This window comes from Cucurbita pepo, chromosome LG01 (assembly GCF_002806865.2).
Source record: "Cucurbita pepo subsp. pepo cultivar mu-cu-16 chromosome LG01, ASM280686v2, whole genome shotgun sequence".
Classification (NCBI taxonomy): domain Eukaryota; kingdom Viridiplantae; phylum Streptophyta; class Magnoliopsida; order Cucurbitales; family Cucurbitaceae; genus Cucurbita; species Cucurbita pepo.
The window spans coordinates 175,997-202,677 of NC_036638.1; the positions used below are offsets into that span (position 1 = coordinate 175,997).

Below are 26,681 nucleotides of genomic sequence, written 5' to 3' on the forward strand. Positions count from 1 at the left end.
TAAACAAGAACCATAACGAGAAGAAGAGTTGTTAAAACGTTGGAAAGAGATTGTGGAGAGTTCGATTCTCTTTTCTTCTTGATAATGATCATGGATCAGTTTTCAAGGAAATTTGTCAAACTTCTTGAAGATGGTTTATCATCTATTTACTCAGATTATTCTTACAAATTATTGTGGATCCAAAAATCGAGAAGAAAGAAGAACCCTACCAAATTGAGAATTTTTGTCCAAAGATAGCATCTTCACTGGAAATTAATAAATTATTCTTATCATCATCAACAATGAAGAGATAGCAGAAGTTAACAATAATTACAAAACTTTAGGTCTTTTGAAAAATAGCTCAACAAATCTTTAGATTCGATTAACAGAAAAAGGAATACAGTAAGTTACACAATAAACAATGGTGTTAATATTAATGATAAATCAAAAGTGTCCATATGCTTTATTCGGATCCTGTAAGCAAAAGAAATAGCTCATCATCGGTAATTGATCCCATTTCCATTGCTCTTTCTAACGCACTTAATCCTCCACCATCTTTGATTGATTGTCGAGCACCTCTGTTCATAAAGTTATAAGAAGCAGGGACACAGATAATAAGATTGCATAAGAACACCACTATCAATGTCATTTAAAATAATATACACTTCTAGCTTGATCAAGCCACTCTAACAAATAATTTTCACATTGGTCCCCAGTATTTTTTAAAATTTGATTTGTTCATTAAGATTTGTGTCAAATTGTTCCGTCGTCAGCAAACGTTATAAAGTTCCACCATTGACATCAGAAAACCTTCCAGCTACATGTCAATTGCCTTTTGTTAAAAAAATGTTGTAAATCTATTTTTACGTTAGGATGAAAAGAATGGAATTAAAAGCTTATAATGTAACTTTGGGACCAGATGAAGAGTTCTTCCTCAATGTTTATGAGAAATTGCGAACTACATCTCTTACTTGAGTAATGCAGAGAAAAGTTAGAATGAGCAAATCAAGTGTTTACGCCTCTAGACTCCATTACTTCTTGCCAGTAAAAGATTGCTACATTGTTAAAGTAAAAGATTAAATTATCACAGCCCATTAGATTAAGTTTTTGTGGAGTGCTGATTTAACGTAGTATCATAGTAGGAGGTTCTATGTTCACACATTTGTAATGTCATTTTCTCCCAATTAATACCAATCACCAGTTGTTGGATTTTGTACTAATATCCAAACCGTGTAAAGGAGAGTTGGAAGTATTGATATAAGACTCTACCTTAACCTATTAGCTTAGGCTTTTGGATTGGGGATACTTGACACCTATATTTTCTAATAATCAACAAAAGGGTAGTTCTCTAAGTAGCAACAGCCACCCTCACCCAACAACAAAACACCACAAAAATAAACAGCTCCAACATAAAGAAAGGAAAAAAAAAAAAAAAAAAAGAAAGAGAACAGATTGTACCTTCTCAGTAGCAACTTAGCCAGCGTGTTGTTTTTCTGGGAGATGCATTGGTGTAGAGGCGTCCTTCCATGAGAGTCGCGTACATTTATATCAGCACCAAATTGCAATAACAATTCAAGCATCACTTGGTTGTCATTTTGACAAGCGAGATGCAATAATGAGCAACCTTGAAGACTGCTCCTTGACTCATTAGAATCCATATCTCTCCCGCACGATGATGGATTATGTGATTCTCGATTGCCTCCCGAGGGTTCCTCATCCAAATTCGGGCTTGAACTGACACTGACCGCATGATCATAAGTTTTGTTGACAATTGACACTGCCGAAACTGCAATGAGGCGGTAGACTTCTCGCAAGTCATTTGTTTGGACAGCTTCCCAGATACTTTTTGCATAAGAATTGTTGCCGGATGCTTCGGTATCCTTGACCAAAAGCAGTTTCTCTACATACTATTCAAGAAACAGAAGCTACAAATAATAAACTTATATGACAAAACTTGTGAAAAGGTACTGTGAGCTTCATATGAGAGAAATATGAAAATACAAACATATCCCAAGAGAAAGTCATCAATGCAGTGAAAACAAAAATATTTAAATGATCTTCTAGAATAGTGACCAATAACAATAATGTGTAGATATTATAATAATAATGTGGAAGGATACTACCTTACTCTCTGATTGTATTGAAAAACAGAAGTGCGATTACAAGATATATACAAGACAGCCCAGACAATTCTCGAGGCCTATCCGTCAACAAACACAGTACTAATATCCGTGCCCTTCCCAAACTAACTAATCATACCACACGTTCCACTAACGAATTTTCTGGAGGTCTTTTTCCTTGCTACCCCTCCTAGATTAGGTAATCACAATTGGGGCCAAAAATAATGCAGTGGGGTTGCTTGCAAGGAATTATGAATAATTAAATTAAAAATATATATGAAAAATGGGAAATGAATTACAGGCCTTATACACTATTTAGCAAATGTGGAAAATGCAGAGGAAAAGTGCATTCTACCTTAGCCTGAATGTATTTCTCCCTACGCTGTATGGCATCCTTGGGACTTGGTTTCGGAATCGAAGTGACTACAGCATGTTGTGTGTTATCACTGCAAAAAGTTCTTGATTTTAGAATTCAATAGAAGAGAAATGAAAAGTTAAAGATGGCATCCATGAGAAAAATAAAGTGATCAAAACATTTTTTGTTCCCACTTTCTGAAACCATCGCTAGGAGAAAGAATTGTCAACTCGAAACTTCGGGATTTCATTACAAACTATTTAGTGTCTTCTTTTAACCTAACATTTATTATTTTATTGATCAAAGTAAGTTGAACAAAAAGGGAATATATACGTACTTAAATCATTACATACAATATGCAAAAATATTTAACCAGAAGCTAAGCACAGCCGCATTGGCATGATATCTCTTAATAGAAAAGAGCAATACAGTTAGCAAATTAGTCTGTTGAGAGTTATTAGACAATACTTGTTATAAATAGAAGGGTCGGGCTTTGAGGCAGGCAGGCAATATTGTAGTGGTTTGATCTTGAGTGTGCCTAAAGAGAAGATGGTACAAGGACCTTGAACTAATTGAGAGTTTCTTGTTGTGTTCTATTACCTTTTTATCTTTCGAGATAATTATTGTCTTATTATGTAGCTCCTCAGTGACGTTAATTTTGCCCATTCCCGATTGGTTTTAGGGGAGGTAATATTCCTCAATCGTCACATGCTACAGCTTATTTCATTTGAACTGCAAGTTTTCAATATTCCATATAGCCAAAGAGAACATTTTACAACAAAGTGGTCCAATGCTTCAGCATGTAAACACTAAATAAGCCTAGAATTGCATTCTTTGAGACAACAGACTCAAGAACAGTGATTATACATGGATATCGACTACCAGCCATAATACAAAAAGAGGAAAACTTCAACACTCACTAAGTTTGTTGTCTTTTGTTAGTGTTACCGTTAGCTTCAGGTTTTGGACTGTATNTTTTTTTTTTTTTTTTTTTTTTTTTTTTTTTTTTTCAAGTTTTGGTACCTTCCATCGTAATTTTTCAATACAATCCATGACAAGTCCATTTCTTTTTTTTTTTTTTTTATTATTTAAGAAAACCAATAACTTTAATTGCTTTTCTGTAACATTAAACTACAAAAGTATTATTAAGGCGGGAAATAATTATCACACTAAAACAAAGTTTAGCATGCTCCAACCAAAATGAATTCTATCCATGGCCCACTACAAGTTGGAGGAATCATATGAAAATTGTATAGCGTAAGAAACGACTACCACATATACAATTAAAGTGATAAACTCTCTTCCACTACCTCGTTCCATCAATTTTTTGATAACCGGTTCCCTCCCACAAACTTGGGATTGGCCAAAAATGTCTGGCAACGATACTCTCTGCAGCAGAAGAGTAAAGTCCATAGAGGTGGAAATATGTATCCGGCATCGATACCAGCTCTGGAATATTCATATACTTGCTGCTGCCTACAGTTTTTAGTAAAATTATGCCAACAGCTGGCCGATCCTTTCCATTTCTTCGTCCTCATGTGGATTATATTCTTTACATGGTTCCATTCATTAACTACAACTAAATTGTATACAAACCTGTTTCCTCATCAGTACGCTGCCTAAAAAATGATGTAAATATCTACTACCTTGAGAATAAGAGATACTGTAGGAATATTTTGCTACACTATGTAAGATTGTACGAACAATAAAAATTTGAAATATATTTGAGCATCAAGTGACCAATACGATTCAAGGAAATATTACCTTCCAATATCAGCAAGAAGCAATCCCTCCCAAATAGAGTTACAATAAGCATTCCCCAAGTTCCTAAACAAGTCCAGTATTGAAGGCTCCCAAACTTTGACATCTAATATTATGGATCTCACCTGCATGAGCCAGAGTATAAGCCCATCAGTTTTTCTTTTCACAAGATAAGATTAATATTTTCCTCACAAACACATAAATTGCAATGGCTGACAATTCTTAAAAACGTTGACTATAGACCTCGTTGAAGGAAAAATATTACGTCTGGTTATATTTGTTACTTTGGGACAGTCCTTCAATTCTCTTATTTTGATATCATGTCACTAATTTAAACTAATCACCGATTTTTAAAACTAGAACATTTTTAGTTTTTTGAGAGCACTTTGTTAGATTAACCAATCTTGAGCTCTCAAATCACTTAATTTAAGTACTTGCAGTAAGATTCATTCTTATACTTCATAAGAGGCAAAGGAACCCCGACGTCTTTATTTATTTATATATATACGTTTTTTTAGCAGAAACTTCTTTTGAGAAAAGAGACCTGGACTTTTCTCATCTCATGACACCCTATTAACCCGTATAGAAAAATAAATAACAAACATTAACAGAAAAAATAAAAGTAGCTTCTCTGTACGTAGGAATAAATAAATAACAAGTATAATTTTGTCATTTGATAGTACAAGGGCATTAACATTCTCATTTCCTAATATTTTAACAATTGTTTCTGCTGAGCGTCCAATGTTCCTCTCCATATGTTTCTTGTAGATATTGGACACGACATTTATTTCATTATTTTCATAGTAGAACAATATCATTTTTGCCATATACATGTTCCGAACTTTGGAGTTCAAAGATAACATTACATTGAATGATTGGCCAATATTTTTCAAAGACTAGAGAAACATGTCCGAGGAAAACCCAACCCACTAGCACAAAAACCAAAATCCATAGAGTTAACAACTAACAAAATTGAACTTGATTTGAATACCTTTGAAATATGGACACCAAGATTACGGTGCACACCAGAGCATTCTATGCACAATAAAATGCCAAGGTTCAGAGATGCCCATTCAGGTTCTGGAGTGCCACACTCAGCACATATATCATTTCCAGGAATTTCTCTTAGTATCTTAGAAACAGAATCTCCTTGGCTGCCATCTTCTATTCTTTTTTGATGTTGTGTCTGAACATTATAATTATCAAAATGGTTTTTATCATTCTCCGGATGTTTTGCTTCCAGGAATGGCTGCAGAAGATTCAAATGGCTGTATAATAAGCATCCATGCTTTAATCCTTTGCACTCACACATGCATAAACAAAAGAGCTACTGGGAACAAACCTGTTGAAGAAAATAAGAATTGAAAAGAGATGTGATAGCCCCCATGATTTTATTGACCCAGTCCATCCTATCTGCCTCATTTTCAGCCTGGCCCAAAGAAAAAAAAAAGTATCAACAAAGTTTATGTTGAACAAAATGGTCTTATTTCCATTCATTAATTAAGAGATCCCAAAAGTTTAAACAATAAAATTTTTATTCCAATTGTAGTAGTCTATCCATGATAAGTGCCCTTCCACCTCCTATTCTTGTATTGTCCTTTGGCTCATTTCAAAATGTTGATAATAACCATTTATGGTATTGATCTTTATGGACATATCCTAGAAAATATTCTGGAATTATTGTCTTCTCCTCCCTTAGTTACCAGATTTCCCTCACTTACCTTGCATTTATTTTCCCATTATATTTTCCTTTTGTTGCGAACTTCTCCCTTTGAATTCTAGGGCTATACAATATGAATCAGTTCAATATTCAAAGAAATATTTTTCTATTGTAAAACAACACAATGTGATAGATCACAAAGTAGAACTCACATTTCATATCAATGCTCATTGCAGCATAAGAGATGGAAAATTCTGTCATTTTCAGACTAAGGACATAAAAAGGAAACAAAAACAGAAAAGACTATAAGAGGTTGCTAGCATATAGCAAGGTCGAACTAGAAAGTGCAGATCATGGATATATGCACTCAAAATTAGAGAACTCAACATTCAAGCCAAAATATTAGAAACATAAATAGCTGAGAAGAAAACAGAAAAACTAGGATGAATAAGCAATTTTGAGGCTTAAAAAGTACATCAGGATAGCTAAGTCAACCATTACCTGCAAAGTATAGGTCTTAGAAGGAGAAATTATTCTGAAGCAAAGTCGAAGATCTGAATCCTCTGCATCCATCTTTATTGTAGATGTATGCAGATTAACTTTAGAACAATGCAAAATTTCTTCATTGAGTGATGATGTCCTAGTGTGCCTTGAACGGAATCTGCCAAAGACACTGTTGTTGTGTTCATCTGAACGATTGAAACTATGAGATTGAGGGCCCTGAAGAGATATTAAACACACTAGATTTACCAAAATCCGGAGATCAGATCTCAAGGAAGCTTCTTATAATTATTTATATTTCTATCTCCATAATCATTGTCGAGAATACTACAAATATTACTCATACACAAAGGAAATGCTCGAGTAAAAGGTTTCCACCTAGAAAGAAAATAAATGACAATAAAAAGGTGATTTGAATGCGCATAGAATATGTAAGATATTATTTATATAATTCACATTAACCTTTCAAGCAAAAAGAATAGGATATAACAACTTCACACCAGCAGCCAAATTTGAGCTTCATATAAATTCCATTGAAAAACAATGTTCAAAATATTGACTTCCAGTAGAGAATCTCATCCATTTCATTTTTCCTTATTTCACAATAAATCAGAATTTCATCCCACGGACAAAATTTTTTTTGCATGAAAATTCAGTGGGACAAATTACATCTCATAGATATCCAATCGTACCAAAATATCATGAATAAAAAAATTCAAGCTAAAAATTGATTAATCATCAACAATCAGAGTAGTATCATAGGAAAAAAAAAATTATCCATATCAAATTGGATTCTTGGTTCCATAAATAATTTTGTTTTCAATTCTATTTTATTTTATTTTTTAGAACTTTTTTAAAAATCTTTTTTAACCATAACAAAATTTTCTTTGATAGGTGAAAAGGTCGACAAATGTTCAAGGAATAAAGATACAATATTTATATTTTTTTTATTAGAAAAAACTTTCTAGTTATTGAGCATTGAATTTTGATTTTTCTTCTTTTTCTATTACAAACGACCACCCTTTTACACAATACAATCATTTGAGTTACAAGCCCAACATGTAGAATCGAAAAGGATAAAAGGGTTCGGTTCAAATTCTTCTAGAAACTTAAACCACCAAAAATGGTGCTAACGCTTCCTTAACCTATAACCAAATAAAAACATTGACTGTAGATAGGACCCCATTAAACAAAAAACAAAAGCTTACTGATCCAATGTCAAGGAGATGCTTTTTAACAATTCCTCCCAGGACGTCTTTTAAGGCACTAAGTGCATTAAAGCACAATGGACCTTTGGGGCTTAAGCATGTAGCACAAAAAAGGGGCTTGTAAAGCGTTCATGTATATAGAAACACATATTCCACTAAAAATAATTCTTGAGATATTTATCTTAGTTGCTGCCTTGCTGGAAGTCAAGGTATTGAAAATGCTCTATTTAGAAAAAAAAAATGCTCAATACAGAAGATCCCTTGCAAGTCTACAAATTTAACAATTAAATATACCACATATTTGCTTGCCTTGTTTTTATAATAATAGAGAGCACCTTGACCGTCAAGTACAAAAAACATCCTTTTCCAATCTCCCCTTGAACCTGAAGATCGTTTCAAAAGATATCCTTGTTTTATTGTTTGAACCTACAGATACAAAGATTACAAAAAGAATAGTTAATTGACATCACTGGATACATGAAATCATTTTAAATTACTATGGTCTCATAAAAAAATAAGAAATAAATAAATAGAACTTCTTAACATAACGATCAAAGTTAACAAAAAAAAAAAATGCCAGTAGAAAACGCAGTTTATAGCGAAGCAGAAAGTCTCTTGACGCAATCCGAAGGTCCAAGATTTTATTTCTGATTTCAAAGTTGATCTCTTTACAAAGTCCTTAATCAGTATTTATAGGTCCTCGAGTTTACTTGGATAAGGAGAAACATCGAGCAGATGATATGCAGAAAGGTCTGGTACATTAAAAGTGGAAGAAATCTTAACTTATGGAGGGAGATCAATTTTTATGCATTGGTCCCACTTTGTTGCAAAATTGGATAGGGACCAATCTGTTTTGGCTGGAGTTTGCTAAATCATCCATGCGGTAATCAAGCTTTAAAGATATGTATCATCACTAAATCCCCTTCACGGAACTTTTGCTCTCTTCTGTATTTGTCTACAGAAGCCTTGTACTGGAGATTAGTTTGCTCTAAATGATCTTGAACTTCCTTCTGAAGAGCAGTATACCAATCAGCCATGTCCTCGGCTTCCGGGCAGAAATCAAGTGAAGTAGGTAAGGTTACAAGATCAGTGGTTAAACTGGAAGTTTTGTATAGACTACTTCCCTGCAATCTATTCATCATCTGATTCAATGCAAACTCTACCTGTAGTATTGCCAATTCTCACTGTTTAGGTCAACTTGCACTATGACACCGAAGAAGGTTTCCAATTGTCCTATTAGTAACCTAAATTTGTCCGTTTGTTGGTGGGTGTCCAGTAATACTAAAACAGAGGCTAGTATCAATTTTTTTCCATAAGGTTCGCCAAAAATGGCTTAATTTGACATCCTGATCAGATACAATGGACTAGGTATCCCATGGAGTCTTACGATCTCCTTAAGAAAATCAATTCCAACTTATCAGAAGTTTTTCAACAAGGCAAGAAATGTGTCATTTTACTGAATCGACCCACCATAACAACTATTGAATCGAAACCATGCTCGGTGAATGGTAATCCTAGAACAAAATCCATAAAGGTCTTTCCAAATAGATTTAGGGATAGGAAAAGGAATGTATAATCCAGTATTATCAGATTGGTCTTAACATGTTTGACAGATGTAGCAACATTGAACAAAATTATGAACATCCTTTCTCATTTGAGGCCAGAAATAATGTGTTGAAACATGATAAAAAGTCCTATTCTTTTCAAAATGTCCAGCTAGCCCCCCACTATGTAATTCCTTGATAATAAATTCACGTCAAGAAGGATGGGTATGCATAATACATCTGGAGAAGAACAAGCAGATTGGTTTGGTTGTCCAGTAGAATATGAATCTTGAAATATAATGTTGACATATTCAAATGGGTAAATTTCATATGAAGGGTGAGAAATTGATTTGGCTTCCTTCTCATTCTCATTCTCATTCTCATTCTCATTCTCATTCTCCTTCTCAGTTTCCTGTTTTGTTTGTACATCTTCTTGAAAGATTAAAGAATTATGCCCACTGACGTCTTGCACTTCAACTGCAAAGAACATCTAAGCCAAATAAAATGGAGAATCATCAACCGTGTCCATCAATTTTTCTCAACTTCATCTTCCTCATCAAAATAATTTTTAAATTTTAGAAAACACTCCTCTTCTTGGCTGAAAAAATCTCCTTAGCTGGAACAATTGGAATCAAGAACCAAGAAACCTTCATTTAAACATTCTTGGAGTTTATCTTGATGAAAAAGGCTCTTAACATTTTCTGTAAGGTGGGATTTACGTTCTTTGGATCACTTTTTCTTGTCTATCTCCACAATTTTGGTGTATATCTCCATGGTAGAAATCTTCTTTTCTTGAACATTCATAATCTTGAAAATTGATGTTCAAGAGGCCTCCCCACTGTATTTTGATGAATATTTCTCATATGATCTATGAGTCCTTGGCTTCAGGTGAATACTTCTCTGCATTGAACTTGTCGATTTGTCGAACATTAATCCGAATTGTGAATTAATTCCCCCAACACACCCTCAACATCCATCAACCCTTCTCTAATTTACTCCAACTGCAAGCGTCGGTCCTGATTTCCTTCAATTTTTGCCTCCATTGAGTGTGACCCACATTTGACGGAAATTTTTCTGGCCTTAAACTTTTTTCTTGTGTTGTGAAATTTTGTAAATGGCAACTTCTTGAACATTCTTGAATTTGTATCACGACTTTCTTCGGAATCACTAGAGTACTAAAATAAGAATTCCAATATAAAACTTGAGTATCGGTAGGGTTGCTATGTTGAAATTCATCTTCCAAATCAGTAGAATCAAATATATGGATGCTCCAAGTGAGTATAACAGCCGAAAGGACCTTAAGTTTTTGTAACTTCGCATACATTTACAGCTATTTAAAAGTAACTGAAAAGGAAAAAAAAAAAAAAAACGCTATTTACCTTCCCATTCACAATGGAGTTAGGAGTTGCTTCAACATTTCTGTAGGAGATAACACCACTACCACGAATGCCATCAAAAACGACAGAAGGGTCTAAACAATCGGAAGCTTGCAAATTGTCCAGCTGTGCCTGTGTCCTGAATTCCTGAATCCTTTTTGCAAGTTTGTCTTGTTCAATGTTGGCCAGCTCTTTAGATTGTTGTGCATATGTTAGAACCTTAAACAACGGAATGTAAAAATTACGAGGAAAAAAGTAATTCACTAGTGCAAGATTAGAATAAGGTTCACTATGTTATCAAAAAAAGAGGAGGAAACTTGTCCAAGCCGATAATGACAGACAGACTTCAACTCCAATAAAAGACGATACTTGATGCAGAAACATGCCAGATAACCAAATGAAATATCATAGCCCCAATATAGGGGCCGCTCTATCATCTCAAATGTCCCACCAGAGAGATTAAACTAGATGATTGCGTTACTAATGCCTTCATCTCTAGTTATATTGATCTGTGATAGGTTCTCCACACCAGAAATTTCAATGATTCGGAAATATAGAAGCATACCTGATGAATGAATGGTTCCATCTGGCCAAATAAATCATAGCCCTAACTCATGAATAAATAAACATGACTTAGTCCACATCATAATGGTAAAAACACTCAAATCATAAAATAGATTATTGTCAAATGATTAAAAGAGCATACTAGCTTAAAATATCTCAAATGAGCATCCATCAGTGCACTTATAGATTCTAAGAACTCATACTTCTTCTTTGCTTCAACGTTCATAAGAGCATTCACCTACCGCCCTCGAAACAGTAAAAACGTTAGTCAGTAAAAAGCCTGAAAGAGATCAGGACAGCTAAAAACGGTCTAATAGTTAACCTACTAGATTGAAGCGGCTTTTCTCGAATGCTGACTTTGAATTCAGGAGGTCCTGAAATAACACTGGGAGGTCATCAATAAAATACTTCACAAATATTATATAGAAGAAAATAGACCTTCTCCAAAAAACAATAAGAAACCATGACAAATTAACAGGGAAGATAAGAATGACAACACCCAAAAGTGATTGTACAGATTTTCAAAATCATTTCATTTTTTTCATAGTTGGACTTGACCAAGTCATTAACAACCTTGCTACTCTTATTACTTTTTTATTTTTTTAAGAGAAACATCCGTAGGAATGAGATGAACAGATATTCAAAGCCAAAGGAATTATAAAAAATTAAAAATTAAAAAAAATTAAAAAAAAAAATTAATCTTCCAATGAGCCATAGAGTAGCTACGTCATAATTGCTAAAGAAACTAGCATTTTATACCAAGTTAGAGCTAGAAAAGATAATCACTCAAAAAAAATATCAAAACTCTTGTTACTAGTAGTAGATTTTTTTTAATCCACTTTGGGTGAGTGAGAGGCCTCTTTCCTCCCCTTTTGTATGTTTCATTTATCAATTCTCAAGCTGAGTAATAGATATCATTCATTTTCAGCTTGGATACTAACTCATGAATTACACAAATATCTCCTAACTTAAGGCTAATCTTCCGACACCTTTCTATGGATTTAATACTTGGTTTACCTAGAACTCAACATGGTTTTGACTCGGTTTTAGTTGTCATGGATTAATTTAGCAAGATGGCTTATTTTATTGCTTGTAAAAAGACTCATGATGCCTTGAATATTGCTAACTTGTTTTTTTTTTCGTGAAAGTGTTAGACTCCATAGAATTCCTAAGACTGTTGTTTCGGATAGGAATGCTAAGTTCATGAGAAATTTTTGGCAAATTCTTTGGAAACAATTTGGAACCAACCTTCTTTTAGCACCACTAGTCATCCACAAACAGATATCACTAATAGAACTCTTAGAACTTCTTGCCTTGCTGAAGTGGTGATAAACCACGAAAATGGGACCTCTCTCGCCCAAGCCAAATTTCCTTTCAACCATACAGTGAACCGTTCCACAGAAAAGTCTCCATTTGAGATTGTATACACTTGTATCCCTCGCTTAACTTTTGGTCTTGCTAATTCACCCTCTTTAGTTGATCTTAGTGCTGAGGCTGAGTTCATGGCTGACCGAGTTGAATTACACCAAGAGGTTTGTCATCATCTTGAGGAGGCTAATGCTTCCTATAAGGCCCGAGAAGATGCTCAACAGCATGCTATGGATTTCAAAATTGGAGACCTGGTCATGGTGCATTTAAAGAAATCTCACTTACCCTCTAGAATTCACTCTAAATTAACCAACAAGAAGATTGGTCTTTTCCCTATTTTGTACAAAATCAACCCCAATGCCTACAGTTTAGAACTTCCATCCTCCATGCGTATTAGTAACATCTTCAATGTTTCAGATATCTTCCCTATTTTGCGGCAGATGAGTTCCTTTTAGCTATTAGGACTCAAAGGCGAGTTTAATTTTGGTGGGGTGGGTTTGATGTAGGCTTATGTTTCTTGACTCTCTTAGTTACTATGGGTTAATGTTGGGATGGGGTTATTACTAAATTCTTTTAATTCCGTGGATGCACATTACTAGAGCCTTCTTTTGAGATCTTTTAAGAGCTCTTTAGATGAAAAGGAACAAAAGAATTTGGTTGATAAGAAACATACTTTGGAGATCGTTTTTTATTATGTCATCTATAATGCTGGTATTAGTTGTCTTTTTTACTTAATTTCTATAGTTATGCTTCCCTCTAAACAAATTGGGAAAGATTTTTTAAACACCTAGAGCTACTCTCCCTTCTTTGGTAAATTTGCATATTAATGAAATTATTTCTTATTAAAAAAAATTAATAAATAAACATTACGCACTCCTGTGCAACTGCCTTGGTTGAATAGGTCGGTTCAATTTTACAAGAGTTAGTTACCAAAGATGATGGTTGAATTCGAATTTTCTTGTAACTCCCCAAAATAGAATGAGATCTTTCTCGTATCTTATTATTAATTAATTAATTAACCTTTTTACTTCAGAAAAAATAAATTGATTATCTAATTAAAATTAAATTAAAAAAGACCTTGTTTGTGTTGTTAAACTACATTCAGTTTCTCAAACAAAAGTACATCAAAACAATTGAAATTCCATTTAAGGGTACAATTTCGAAAGTTTGTGTATATCAATGGCCCAGGAAGTGAGAGAGACTATCCAAGAGAAACTATTTAAAATTTAATATCAATATAGCAAAGCATACCTCTTCAAATTCTGCAACGATGTCCCCTCGTGTGTTCTTTTTCAGTGACATAAACTTTTCGCGAGCCTAGCAATGAAGTATATTTCAAATGAAAATTAACAGAGTCGGAGAAAATTTACATTTATTTATTATATACGTAAATTTAAGGTTTAGGTTCCATCCATCGGTAAAATTTCCCCTACTAAAGGATTTCAGTTTACTGGAAAAACCACCAACTATACCAATTTTCAGAAACATGTATCATCTGGCAAGAAGACTTCAAGCCAAGGACAAACAAAAAAAGCAAGTATACACGTATAAACAACCAAACACAATTATTATTCTGAATGATATGCAACACCTGATCGTACTCGTGCATAGCTTTATTGAAGCGTTGGCGAGAGTCCTGCAAAGGCAGAAGCATATTTTAAAGAAAAACTCGGCAAGTTTACAATTGTGCCCACTGAGAATAGGCTTCTATTCAACAGCTTTATGAGAAATTATACAATCAACGAGTCTAGAGCATGGTTAAGCTCCTCAAATGGCAAAATTTTCATTTCTTTTTTGAACATGAAAAGAGACAAATGCTCAAAAGTTACAAACTTCACAAGGGAGTGAATAATGTGAAAATAGAAAGATTACAACGGAAAAATAAAAGCATGTCAAATGAGATGAATATTAGATAGAATGTCTAACAAAGAAGTTGGTGAGAGCACACAAAGAAGAGGCCTTCAAACGAGCCTAAACTAACCAATCTGACCAAAGAGGATTCTTGTGGTTGAAATTCTTTGATTCCTTTCAAACTATCGATGCATAAACTTCTAACCATATCAACAAGGATGATGAAGAAGACAAATTTCTCCTTAAATACCATATGGAAGCTAACCCCCATTATGAGATTATCCACCAGCAAGATAAAAAGGATAAGAGAAAGAAGATGTCATTTTATAATACCTCCAGCAATCAAATTTACCTCTAGGTCACACACTCATATCTCATAAAAAGATGGCTTAGATAATGACACAAGTTCTCATCTTTCTTATAGAACTTACCTTTACTCCTTGTAAATCCTCATTCAGGAACTGCATCAACCGATCCGATAATACATGTTCTACCTGCAAAAATATTTCTAAATAAATATGAAAGATAAAAGTCCATATGAGCGCTCATCTTCTATGCTAAGGTCTTGCGCTTAATGCACAAGCCAAAAAGTACTAAACCTTAAACTCTTATACCCCCAATACTATAAAAGTAAATAATTAAAAATAAGAACTTTCTAAACAGCCCATAAAAAGGATCTAGAAACAACCTGGGAACGCAGTAGTTCTTTGTAGGTAGCAAGTTCACGAAATGCAGTGATAAACTTGGATATAACTGGACCTGGAACAAATTAATCGTGCAAATAAAAAGTCATAATTTGCCTTTAATATACTTCCAGGTTTCTTATCAATAACAATAAAATTAAATAAATAAAGGCATACTCTAGCTCTTTCAAAACAAGTTCGAATCTTACATGCCTACTACCACTATAGAACCTCGCTGTCAAATTGGCTATTTAACTACCACATGTAAAACATCCCTCAGGACAAGAAAATTGAGTTGAGAAAATGAGAAAAAAAATTCTGAGCAAGAAAAAAATAACTTTTCTTCGATATAGCCTCAAAGGATACGAACTTCCAAGAGAATCAGAATAAAAACATTAACGAAAGCAATAAATATAAAATGAAATGGCAGGTTAGAAGGAAAATATAAATGCATTCCAATTAATATTGTAATTTAAAATCGGAAAGGGCTTAGAAAGAGAGCACAATGAAGCCTCAGACAAACTTATTCAAATTGATCTAAGGAAGATGCAATAAGATCATTAGTTTCTTTTTAACCATAATTCAAAGGAAAGAACTTTAACTGCAATAATCCACAAAACTTCGGACTATAGAGCCAAAAATGGCCCATTNAAAAAAAAAAAAAAAAAAAAAAAAAAAAAAAAAAAAAAAAAAAAAAAAAAAAAAAAAAAAAAAAAAAAAAAAAAAAAAAAAAAAGATAAGGAGAAGAGCATACTCATCCAAGAGACAACGTGAGCAAACCAAAGGCAAAATATAATGAGAAGGGAACTTCCGTTGTAAAACCCCTTAAACAATTCAAGCTTACATTGATCATAATCCACATAAGAATATTAACTCGCTTAAGACTTTTGGACTTCCATAAAGCAAAGTAGACCCCCTTATACATTGAGAAGATGATCCCAAATGCCAAGATAAGGTGACTGAGACAAGACTTGATGGTTCCAAGTGACCAACTTCTAGAATCATCCAAAGAGCCTACATGTACTGGACATAGACAACCCAAGAGCATCCATAAATCCTTGATTTCCTCTTCCTTTAACAATCTTCTACTAATAATATTCCAAAAAAGGGTTGTGGATGTCCAATATTCAAAAAACCGAACCATGTGAAGCAGAGAAATGCCAAACAATCGGGGAATCGAAGCTTCAAAGGATATTTGATAAACCATGGTTCTTGCTAGAAAAAATTCTACAAAGTTGCCTAATTTATAGTGAGCAAGAGAATTCGTTCGCACCCATACCTTTGAAACACTTACCCATGAACTTCGAAGACTCACTCTATTTTTTTTCCTTCCCCTATGCCAATTAAAAGCATTAAAACCATGAATAGTAGCAATAATCTTGGCCATGCAATGCATTTGACAAATCATGCAACGGATTAGATAAACCAACATATAGAAAATCATCATTTGGGCAAACAAATTGTTCCTCTTCAACCCTGACTTGCTTAAAGAAGGGAAAGGCACAAGAAAGTGCAAAGATCAACGAGCAAACTCTCAAACCAACGCGAATGATTTTGAGCAAGGGGGATTATCAACCTGTTCTTTGTATCCTCAACAAAAAATATGTATCATCTTCGAACCAAATACAAATTAACAAATTGTTAACACAACAACTTCTCACTTTCATAGCAAAAAGGAGTAATATGAATGACGTTAACTAAACCATGCAAAATAACTTAGCTGGATGAACAATTCCAAACTGGAAGAGAACTCTTATCTTGTAACCAAAATCCAAGAAGAAGTAGATGACTTAACTAAATAAGAATATTTATTTGGTAACCAAAACTCAAGAAGAAGAAGATGATTGACAGCTGAGACCAGAGGTTGAAGGCTGAGAATGGAGAAGAGGGGAGGAGGAGAAGAGAGGAGAGAGTATTTCTAGGGAAAGCCTTTCAACAGCTTCTTAATGTTATTAGGATATTTGTAGTTGCATAATGGTAATTAACTAGGGATCAGGCTTATAAATATAGAAAGTAATGCCAACGAGGAATAAGTCTATTATGAGACTTGGGAGAGAGGCAAACTATTTGAAAGGCTATTGTTATTGCAATTTATCTTTGATATTGCAAATTTGCAAGATAGTTCTAGAATAATTACTTGTTGCATCCATTTGGTGCTCTTTCAAAGTCATTAGTTGGGAGAATGTTAGTCTTTGGCTGGTCTCGAATGTTTTTTGGTCATGTGATTCTTCTTTGAAGGTTGGTTCACTTACTGTTTCAAGAATTTGGTCTAAGGATCCTTCTGGCTCGATTCATGGGTTTCCTCCTCCAAATTTTTGGATGGTCAAGAATTTCTGAGTCTTCCTTGTCTTGATTGAATAGAGTCTTCAAGATTGATAGCATTAGAAGTTCTTTTTGGTGTTCTCTTTCTAAGCCCTTTCTTACCTTGATAGTTCGTTACTGATTTGGAATGCATCTATATCTCCTATGTAATTTGTTTGCATACTTTTTTGTTTCTTTTCACTACCTTAGGGAGTTTGTATGTTTTGAGTATCAGCCTCTTTTCATTTTTTCAATGAAAAGATTTGTTTCCTGTTCCATAAATAAATTACAATCTGTTCATGTTTCGGCTAATTGGGAGTCATTTTTGTAACTCTTTGGCTTTGTGGGTTATCTCAACTCCCCTTTTGTATGATCTTTTCTCATTAATATATTCTTTTGTTTATTATCAAGTGTTAAGAGTTGTTTTCTTAATATAGGAATCCTAAAATATTATCATGGCTGATATAAAGGTTTACTTTTCACTTTCCTTGCCAACCCACGTTTATGTGACGACTTAAAATCAGGAGACAATTTATAAATATTGATAAGGACTTCTCTTAAAAGAGGAGTCACTTAGGCAACTTGCACCACCGCACTTTATAGACAATAACCTATGGCTTCTTCATTAGTTGAGGTAAAGATAATGAATAGTATAAAGAGATCTTACAACCTCCAATGGACACACTGACAGGATCATCCTGCCCACCACCAAATCCTTCCAAAGAATCTGCAAAAGAAATGTCTCCATTACAAGCTTCTCCAAGAGTTTCCCTACAAAAGTCGACATTTGCACAAACAATATAAATAAAAAAATACTTTTGAGAAAAATGATGATATGATATGGTGACAAGGTGAAAATATTATTAAAAAAAATTAACCTAGATAAAGGCAGGCACGTGTCTTGAATAAAGTAAACATTCGAGGGGATATTCCATGAGAGAGTGGATGCATCCCAATGGTCAAACCAAACCATTGTGACAAACTTTTCATTGATATATGAGAAGGCAGAAAAAGATCAAGAATAGAACCTCCCAAAGAGGGAGAAAAGTAAAAAACACCAAAAAGAACCAGCTACAACCAAAAAGAGGGGAAACCCCAAAAATATCACGAAAAAATAAAGTAGCAGCCACAAACCAGCCAACCAATCCAAAAAAATTACAAGGACCAAACTAAGCTGCCACCAAGCAACAAAAACAGCCACAAGTCGGAGGAAAAAAAAATTCCACAAACTAGAGCTCCTAAGCGCCTTGAAGGTATACAAGGCAAGTAACTTCAAAAGAACTCATGAGAACCTCCTCAAACAAAGAGCATCCCCCATTACGAGCCAGAACAACTGAGAAGATGCTAGCGCTCCTTCCCAACCATAAGTTCCAACAGAAGGCAAAGATAAAATTGCACCAAAGGATTGTCTTCTCCTTGAAGGGATGGCCTGAGGGGCATGTTAAGGGGGCTGAAGATCTCTCCAGGTCTTGTAAGAAACCATCCAAAAGCATCTTGAAAGAAAGCTCAAAAAGGGGAGGCAAAGGGACAGTTGCAAAGATGAATATGAGTTTATTGATCCTTCATACAAATGTGGCAGCAGCTTGGAGAAATATCAACCCATGGGACTTTCGGTTGTGCAATCATGAATAAGCTACCAAATATAGAATCTTAATATTTCGAGTGAGCATCCCTCCCATAATTGATTGTAACGAACAGAATTTTCCAAATTTCCAGCAGATGCAGGCTTCTTAGTTAATGAGCTTGGTGTAAAAAATTTATCCTTTTCTAAGCCCCATGTCCAGCCGTCCTCTTGATTCTTGAAATTGAAGGACAACAATAGATGGGATAAGGATGTCCATTCCTCAATTTCCACATCATTTAAGTTTCTTCTCATAAAAAGATTCAAAGATTGAGTATCCGAATTCCAAAATCAGCAATGAATGCCTCCTTTTTTAATGTGAGATGATAAAGAACAGGATACTTTGATTGAAAATTTTGCTTACCCAACCAAATATCCTTCCAGAACATAGTCTTATCTCTCTCTTTTGCACTCTAACTTCAATACGACTGAAAATCAGCTGCAGCAATTTTTCAATAGACTTCCAAGGGCCCATTGAGTAATATAAAGACTCCATACCCGGTCAACTATTGAAGTGAGTAGAACCATATTTTATTGCAGTAACTCATCTCTCTAAAGGGCTTCTTTTTCAATATAAAAGAACCAAATCCATTAAACCAAGGGAGACATTTTTCCTGTGCCATAATTCAACAAGATTTTCTAAGGTTAAGCTTTTCGTGTGGTAAGTCCTTTACGACATAGTTAATTATTTGTATAGTATCACGAGGAAGTTTTCTACAAGACCACAGTATTGTATCCTTTGTAGGAGGTCGAGAAAGGATCTTCATCACACTTTTGGAAACTACCAGTTTGCCTCTTCGGATTAGAATTGTTTTTTCTAGATATTTGGTGTTTATAGGATTCAATCCGAAGAGTATAGCTCCACAGTATAGGAGTTCCTTCTTCCCTCGGCCTTTCAAAATAAGGGTCCTTTTTGTGGCGTGCTGGAGCTTGTGTGATTATGTGGCACCTTTGGCTTGAGAGAAACAATAGAACTTTTAGGGAGTTTGAGAGACTGGGGGAGGACGTCTGGTCTCTAGTAAGGCTTAATATTTTACTTTGGAATAACTTTTTCAATTATTCTTTAGGTTTTATTTTGTTATATTGGATCCCTTTTTTGTTTTAGTTTGGCTCTTTAGTAAGACCTTTTGCATGCCCTTTGTATTCTTTCATTCCTTCTAAATTAAAGCATGGTCAACAATAAAAATAAAAATAAAATAAAAAGAAAGAAAGAAAAGGAAAACAAGACTTCCATCAAGCTCAGCATGTCTATCATATTGCACAACTTTCGCAGGCTCTTGGTTCTTCCCTCCAAAAGACCACTTTTGTACATTGAAATCATCACCTAATCACCAAAATCCTTTCTATCTCTGTAATCAGGTGGCTCTTTTGTAGTCATCTTGGCTTGATGGGAAACCCTCATCTCCACTTTTTGTAGCCTCTTTTTGATACAGAAAGTATTGTTTCTTATAATTTTTTTTAAAAAAAAAATCTCTATTATTGGGAGTGCCATAAATATTGGACCCCTCAATTCCTTCCTCATTACCAGTTTCATTTATTGGACCCCTCTAAACCTTCTACTTCAATGTACTCTGTTTCATTTTGAACTCTATACAAATTTCACCATTTCTCTATAAACTATTCAATTTGATCTCTTTCAATAAGAAAATGTCCGAATTCACATATGACAGAGAAGAAATAAAATGTCTACCCAGAAGTTAAGAAATTCAAGTTGTATGAAATTATTAATACAATAATGAATAAATCAAAGATTGGCATGATAATGAAGAAATTCACACATTTTTTAATCACAACTACCCAACTAATAAAAAATAATGAAGATGCTCATTCCTCCCGTCTCCATTTGGAACAGCCTTAACATGGATGATGGAAAAAATAAAAATGCAGCACTTACATAAACATCGTACATCCATTTTGTAGTCTTCTGCATCGTTCTTCCAACTCATCAGTTGTTCGTTGTAAAGAAAATATCTAAAAATAATTGGAAGATAAAACAAAAGGTAAGGAAAGTTATCTGATTGCCAAATGAGGTAAAATCTAAGTTTTACAAGAAGAGCTTCCAAAGGGGAACAAAGACAATTTACTGTAAGAATTTTGAGGAAACGCTAATACTAGTGCAGGGGCAAGAGATTGAGAACGTGCATAGTCAAGAGAAACTGGAACATCCTTATTCTTATTTCGATTCATGAAAACTAAATGTTCCCATCCAGAGCTGGAGAGTAGAAGTCATTCACAAAGCAATATAAGTTCTACAAGATTTAACATTAACAGCTGTCAACTGTGTCAACTTTCAAAATACGGCTTCCACTCAAAATGAGCCATGGAAGAAGATAGACAAGTTTATAAGCACCAATAACAAAAATATGAAGGACTACAAGTTTATAAGCACCAATAACAAAAATATGAAGGACTGCAAACAAGCGAAAGGAGAAGCATTCACGATTTNCTTTTTTTTTTTTTTTTTTTTTTTTTTTTTTGACTCCTCAAACTCCATAGTTCCACTTAAAAGCAATCATATTCGGCCTTCGGGTTTCGAGTTTAGCAGAACTAGTAGCTGACCAGATTTTTAACATTACAGCCCATTGGCAACTAAAAGGAGAAAACAGTGTATCGATAATCCTTATTCGATAAAAACAAGAAAAAGAAAATGCCAAGTCCGCAAAGGTACACGGACGCCAGACGAATACAAAAGCAAGGTCATGTACAAACAACAGAATCAAATCTTTCCAGAGTAGAAAGAAATTACTGCAGCTGCACATAGGACAGCAAACAAGCTCGCAAGCGAAACCAATTCGTCGCTAACCACAAATCCAGCAACCTACGGAATTTGACAGGAACATACAAACAAGAATCGAGCAGTTGGATCGATAAAAGGAAGGAACCTGTTTCAAGAACATAGGAGAGTCCTCGAGTTTGATAAACGTCCCCATTCCGACGGTGGGTTGCGTATGTGAGAGCGCAAAATCTGCCGGTATGTTTTTGCGTCTTGTTTAGCAGCTGAGAGTACGATGAGATTCAGCCATGGCGATAGGGAAGAAACGAGGCTTCCATTATTGTGCACGTGGAGGGCTCCTTGGTCATTATGGCCAACAAAACAAAGCCCCAGCTCACCCTTCCAAATGTCCTCCCTTTCCCATTATTTGTCAATTATTTTCACATTCACCAAAATGCCCCTCTACCTCACCCCACTGACGGCATCCCTTTTTCTTAATTTTAAAATTCACCGGTTCCGGACTTGTTTTTTCTTTTCAATACAACAATAATAATTATATCTTAATTATTTGAGAATTTTAATTATAAATAAAAATTAGTGTGACACTAGCAATAATAAAAGGCTAAGATAGTTGGATAAATTAACTATAAATATGTTGAACGACTTTGATAGTATAGGTGGTGGGCTAATTAATTATATATGTAAAGCCCAAATTGATGCGGTTGATGTTTCTAAAGTTGTTGGTACATCCATCTAAAACCTGACATGAAATGGTTGACATCCATCTAAAACGAGTTGTAGTTTATCACCTTCATCCAAGCTCACGAGTTGCTCAAGTTGGNTTTTTTTTTTTTTTTTTTTTTTTTTTTTTTTTTTTTTTTTTTTTTTTTTTTTTTTTTTTTTTTTTTTTTTTTTTTTTTTTGTCTTGCATCATTTCATCGAATTTAAAGTTGGGTCGTTTGTGACCATTATCGTCCATACAACGTCAATCTCTTACGAGTGAAAAGAAATTTTTTTTTTCTCCGTGGTGACTATGCTTCAGTTTGAATATGCTTGCAGGTTGGTATTACTTACATTGAGTGATGGTGATTCTAGGATGAAATACTCTGATCATCTTCCATTTGCTCAAAAAACGTTTTATGCCACATTTGAAAGGGTTTTACGTCCAACCCTGTGGCATGATATTTGCTAAACACGATAATCAAGTAATAGTAATGAATAGTAATGAAGAAATGGTTTGTTCTGCATGTCTTTCACAATCTGTTTGTTCTAGACTAAAATATACTATAAAAGTTCTTCCAACTATGAGAGGTTGAAAGATCCCAATAAAAAATTTACCAAAATTTGAAATAACCCAAACTTTGAAAAAACCAAAAGTTGTTCCAAATATACAAAAAATTGTTTAAAAAAAAACACAACCAATATTTTGCCTTATCAAAGGCCCAAATGTAGAGTTAAATTTCTAATCGACCCAACCCAACTTTACGCCCAAATCAGACCATTTGTTAATTTAGAGAACCAATATTTAACGTACAACAACCATTAACGAACTAGTCTTTTAAAAAACCTATTGTAACTTGATTTTGTAAGCAATAGAGTATTATCCTCCACAGTGAATAACCCACAACTAATTACTTAATTCGTTAGCTTGAACTAAGCAGGATGACATTTAACCATACATCCAATAAATTCAATTAAAAATCAACAATGTGGATTCCATCCAAAGGTCTTCTTAAACTTTATTCTTCAGCCTCAATGCTGTGTGACCTGAAAATTGTATTATTTGCAGGTGTCAGTTTGCTCGTTTAAATAAAAAAAACAACAGTGAAAAGTAGTATTACAACTTCATGAACAGCGTCCACGACCTCAATTAAATCCATGAGGGAAATTGGGGGAAGCAAACGAACATGTCTTCAAACAAATCCACCCCAATTAAGTTCCTACAAAGACCCAACAACAAACATCAAAATTTAGCTAACTCAAATACATAAAAGAACTAAATTCATACCAACTCCAAACCTTCTTTCCTTTCCTTCCCTCTCATATATGAAACAAAATGTAACTAGTGGCAAACAAGTGAAAGATGCATACCTCATATTCATCATCTTGATGATATCACTGATAACTGCAAGGATCAGCCACCTTGAAGTTCAATTATTCCGTATCAAGAAACATCTTGACATCCTGAAACATCACGGTGTCAGATATATCTGCTTTATCCAAGAAACATTGCTACCTTATCTTTCAGGCTGCTCTTCTTCTTCATTACTGAGACCACATCTCCAACATTTTCATTATACCTTTGATTTTGACTCTTTAAATCACAAGAAAATTGTACATCAGTTGTAAAAAATTTGGGTTGCTCATTCTCCACAGACTTCTTAAGCAAAGGACCCAAAAATAAATTCAGCATGTCCTTAGCAGGATCTCCCGTTGTCCTCACACCTATATCAATCTTTTCACCACCTGAAATTGCAGTTGAATCATGAGGAATTGAAGTACTAAGATCCACAGAACTCTGCTTCTTATCATTATTAGTATTAAAAGATCCTTCAGATTGATTCCTGGCGTGGCATGTTCTTGGATTTATGCTACTAGATTCACGTTCTCCATGTAATTCGTGTTTATGGGCCCTATCCTTATCAGCTTCAACATACTGCATGCAAATGAAAATAATTATATCTCTGAAAACAAGTTGTCAGTTTCAACAAACTGCATGCAAATGAAAATAATTATATCCCTGAAAACCAGTGGACAGTATATTAAAAGCATAAATAGTTGTACACCAAACATGTTTTCAAAATTTTGTTTTTGTTTTTTTGAAAGATAAGAAAGATAATTTAAAAAACATGCTTTGTTTTTGGAATTTGACTAAGAATTCAATTTCTTTTCATAAGAAAGATTAAACACAGTAGAGAAATGAAAATGAAGAGAAAACAAGCACACTTACAAAAAACCAAAACCAAATGATTATCAAATGAGATCTAAGCAACTACTTCCACCTCTAAGCTTCTTTGTTTTGTTAATTACCTTCAACCAATGAAGTTGTAAATTTAAGAAAAAAAAAAGAAAAAAAACTTTCAGCAAATGTTTTAAAAAACTACCAACGAGTAGTTTTTACAAACTTGTTTTTGCTTTTTGAATTTAACGGAGACTTCAATTGTTTTTTCAAGAAACATGAAAATCATAGTAAAGAAATTGTGGAGAAACCAACAGAAAATTCATAAACAAAAAACAAAAGACGAAATCATTATATCTCAAGTATCTGTCATCCTCTAATCATACAATCATACAATAACGTTAGGCATAGCATGACTTGATTACTACTTGGAATTGAAAGAAAATAAAGTTGTCTTCTTTTATATGCAAGAGAGGGTAAAGTGGCTAACCTCTTTGGCAATGACTATTAGATCTTCCACTGTCAGTTCCATATCATCATCACTTCTGGTGCCCAGGTTTTTTGGTATTTTTCTTTTTCCCAAAGCAGAGTCCACAAGCTTCCTTCTAAGTCTATTTGATTTCATAGCTGGGACTGCCTCAGGGTCATCAGCATCCTCAGCCTCATCAATTCGACTTGATTTTCGTTTTCTTCCCTTTCTTTTCTTAGAAACACATTCTGGGGTGCATAAATTTTCCACCAAAGTCTCTTTCTGTTGGTGTAACACAGATTTTTGAGGACGCTTAAATGAATTTGCTTCCTTGGCTAGGGAAGCTTGAGATTCAAGTTCTTCCTCAAGACTCTTCTTGTTGTTATCTACATCATTAGATCTCTGTATTTGGTCATCAGCACGAACTCCCAGCATCCACTGCGGTAAACGACGTCCAGTTCCTCCATCAGAAGCAACTCTCACCATCTCTTTCTCCCTGATATTATCTTGCGCCATGAATATAGACTGTTTGATGCATATATATATATATATATATATATATAACGTAACAGCATAAAATTTTCAAGAATTTGCAGCAGAAACAGACTTTCCCATTATTAAACAAAATCAAAACTCAAGGGAGAGGGAAAAAGAAGGGGCTAGGGGTTCATTAACCTTTTTCTATTCTCCTTTACCGCTGTTTCAACCTCTAAATTTGGAAGGATTTCAAATCAGTTCTAATTCAAAATCCTTGAATGTGTTTGGATGCAAGAAAAAAAATTGTAGTCAGCCGTGGTTTGGAACTCCCTATGCCAGTTCATGGGCATCCCTAGTTTCTTCTATATTCAAGAAGATTCAACGCCATTCAATCAAACTCAAACTCAATTAGTTTTTCGACCGATAACATTAATTTCAATCTTTTCAAATGCAGCATCTCGATTCCAACGAGTTTTTGATAGCCAACCAAACTAAAGGTGAGTTATTTTTTCCTCTTTATAAATTAACTCGGATAAGAATTATAGTTTGTTTTATTGATTCAATCGGTTTACGTTCTTAGTTTTACGTTTTCATTTGGACTAATTCAACATAGGTTGAAGATAAAATCAACGAAGAAAAAAAAAAAGTTATTGATGTTCTTCTTCGTCGGTGAAAGAATAAATCAACGTAACCGTAAGAAACAAATTAAAAAAGAAAACAGAAGATAAGACCTTGGGTTTTGAAAAATGAGTGGCGGCGATGCGGTTAAGGGTTGAACCGCTGTGTTTCTGAGAAGAAAAAAAACAGAGAACTTACTCTGTTTGCTCAGAGAGACAGGGGCAGCGGCGATTTGACAGAAGGTTGACACTGTAGCTTGCAGCGGAAGCTGCAGAAATGGCGTCGGGCAGGAACGAGGTGCGGAGGGACGGGAAGCAGCGGGTGGAAATGGGAGGGAGGAGGTGGCGGAACGCGGGTTAAAAGCAATTAAAAATAATAAATAAAAGGAAAACTATAGGGAAAATAAATAGAAAATAAGATGTTAAATTAAAAATTTGTCCTATAATTTAAATAAAAAGTTGGAAAAAGTTAAATTTATATAATTTTAAAAGGAATTTAAGAGGTGTTAATTAAAACATATATTCTATTTAGGTTATAACTTAACCCATATTTTTCTATTTTATATAAATCCGAAAAACATAAAAGTATCCATAATATTCGCATAGATATATAA

At 34.3% G+C, this 26,681-nt stretch overlaps 2 protein-coding genes across 6 annotated transcripts; both read right to left on the reverse strand.

Moving 5' to 3' along the window:
• Positions 1-241: 241 nt before the first annotated feature.
• Positions 242-21,993, reverse strand: LOC111790642 (ADP-ribosylation factor GTPase-activating protein AGD4-like). Of its 2 annotated transcripts, none has more exons than XM_023671637.1 (19): positions 21,775-21,993; positions 20,787-20,863; positions 17,939-18,042; positions 14,976-15,046; positions 14,719-14,781; positions 14,028-14,072; positions 13,688-13,753; positions 11,395-11,442; positions 11,211-11,306; positions 11,070-11,111; positions 10,508-10,723; positions 7,894-8,010; positions 6,377-6,595; positions 5,558-5,644; positions 5,207-5,464; positions 4,219-4,340; positions 2,455-2,545; positions 1,438-1,886; positions 242-557 (listed from the first exon to the last, which is right to left on the reverse strand). In XM_023671637.1, exons 1-19 carry the CDS (start codon positions 21,820-21,822, stop codon positions 443-445), a joined length of 2,334 nt encoding a protein of 777 aa, XP_023527405.1. In that variant the 5' UTR covers positions 21,823-21,993; the 3' UTR covers positions 242-442. The 2 variants fall into 2 exon arrangements, with proteins under 2 accessions (XP_023527405.1, XP_023527413.1); XM_023671645.1 differs by having other exon boundaries at positions 17,942-18,042; positions 21,775-21,992.
• A 1,297-nt stretch (positions 21,994-23,290) lies between these two features.
• Positions 23,291-26,432, reverse strand: LOC111789338. 4 transcript variants are annotated; one of them, XM_023670091.1, is made up of 5 exons: positions 26,267-26,432; positions 24,995-25,469; positions 23,697-24,261; positions 23,450-23,545; positions 23,291-23,372 (listed from the first exon to the last, which is right to left on the reverse strand). In XM_023670091.1, the coding sequence occupies exons 2-3, from the start codon at positions 25,457-25,459 to the stop codon at positions 23,821-23,823; spliced, it is 906 nt and encodes a 301-aa protein (XP_023525859.1). In that variant the 5' UTR covers positions 25,460-25,469; positions 26,267-26,432; the 3' UTR covers positions 23,291-23,372; positions 23,450-23,545; positions 23,697-23,820. The 4 variants fall into 4 exon arrangements, with proteins under 4 accessions (XP_023525859.1, XP_023525868.1, XP_023525851.1 ...); XM_023670100.1 differs by lacking the exon at positions 26,267-26,432 and having other exon boundaries at positions 23,697-23,789; positions 23,906-24,261; positions 24,995-25,505; XM_023670083.1 differs by lacking the exon at positions 26,267-26,432 and having other exon boundaries at positions 23,471-23,545; positions 24,995-25,505.
• Between the last annotated feature and the right edge of the window lie 249 nt (positions 26,433-26,681).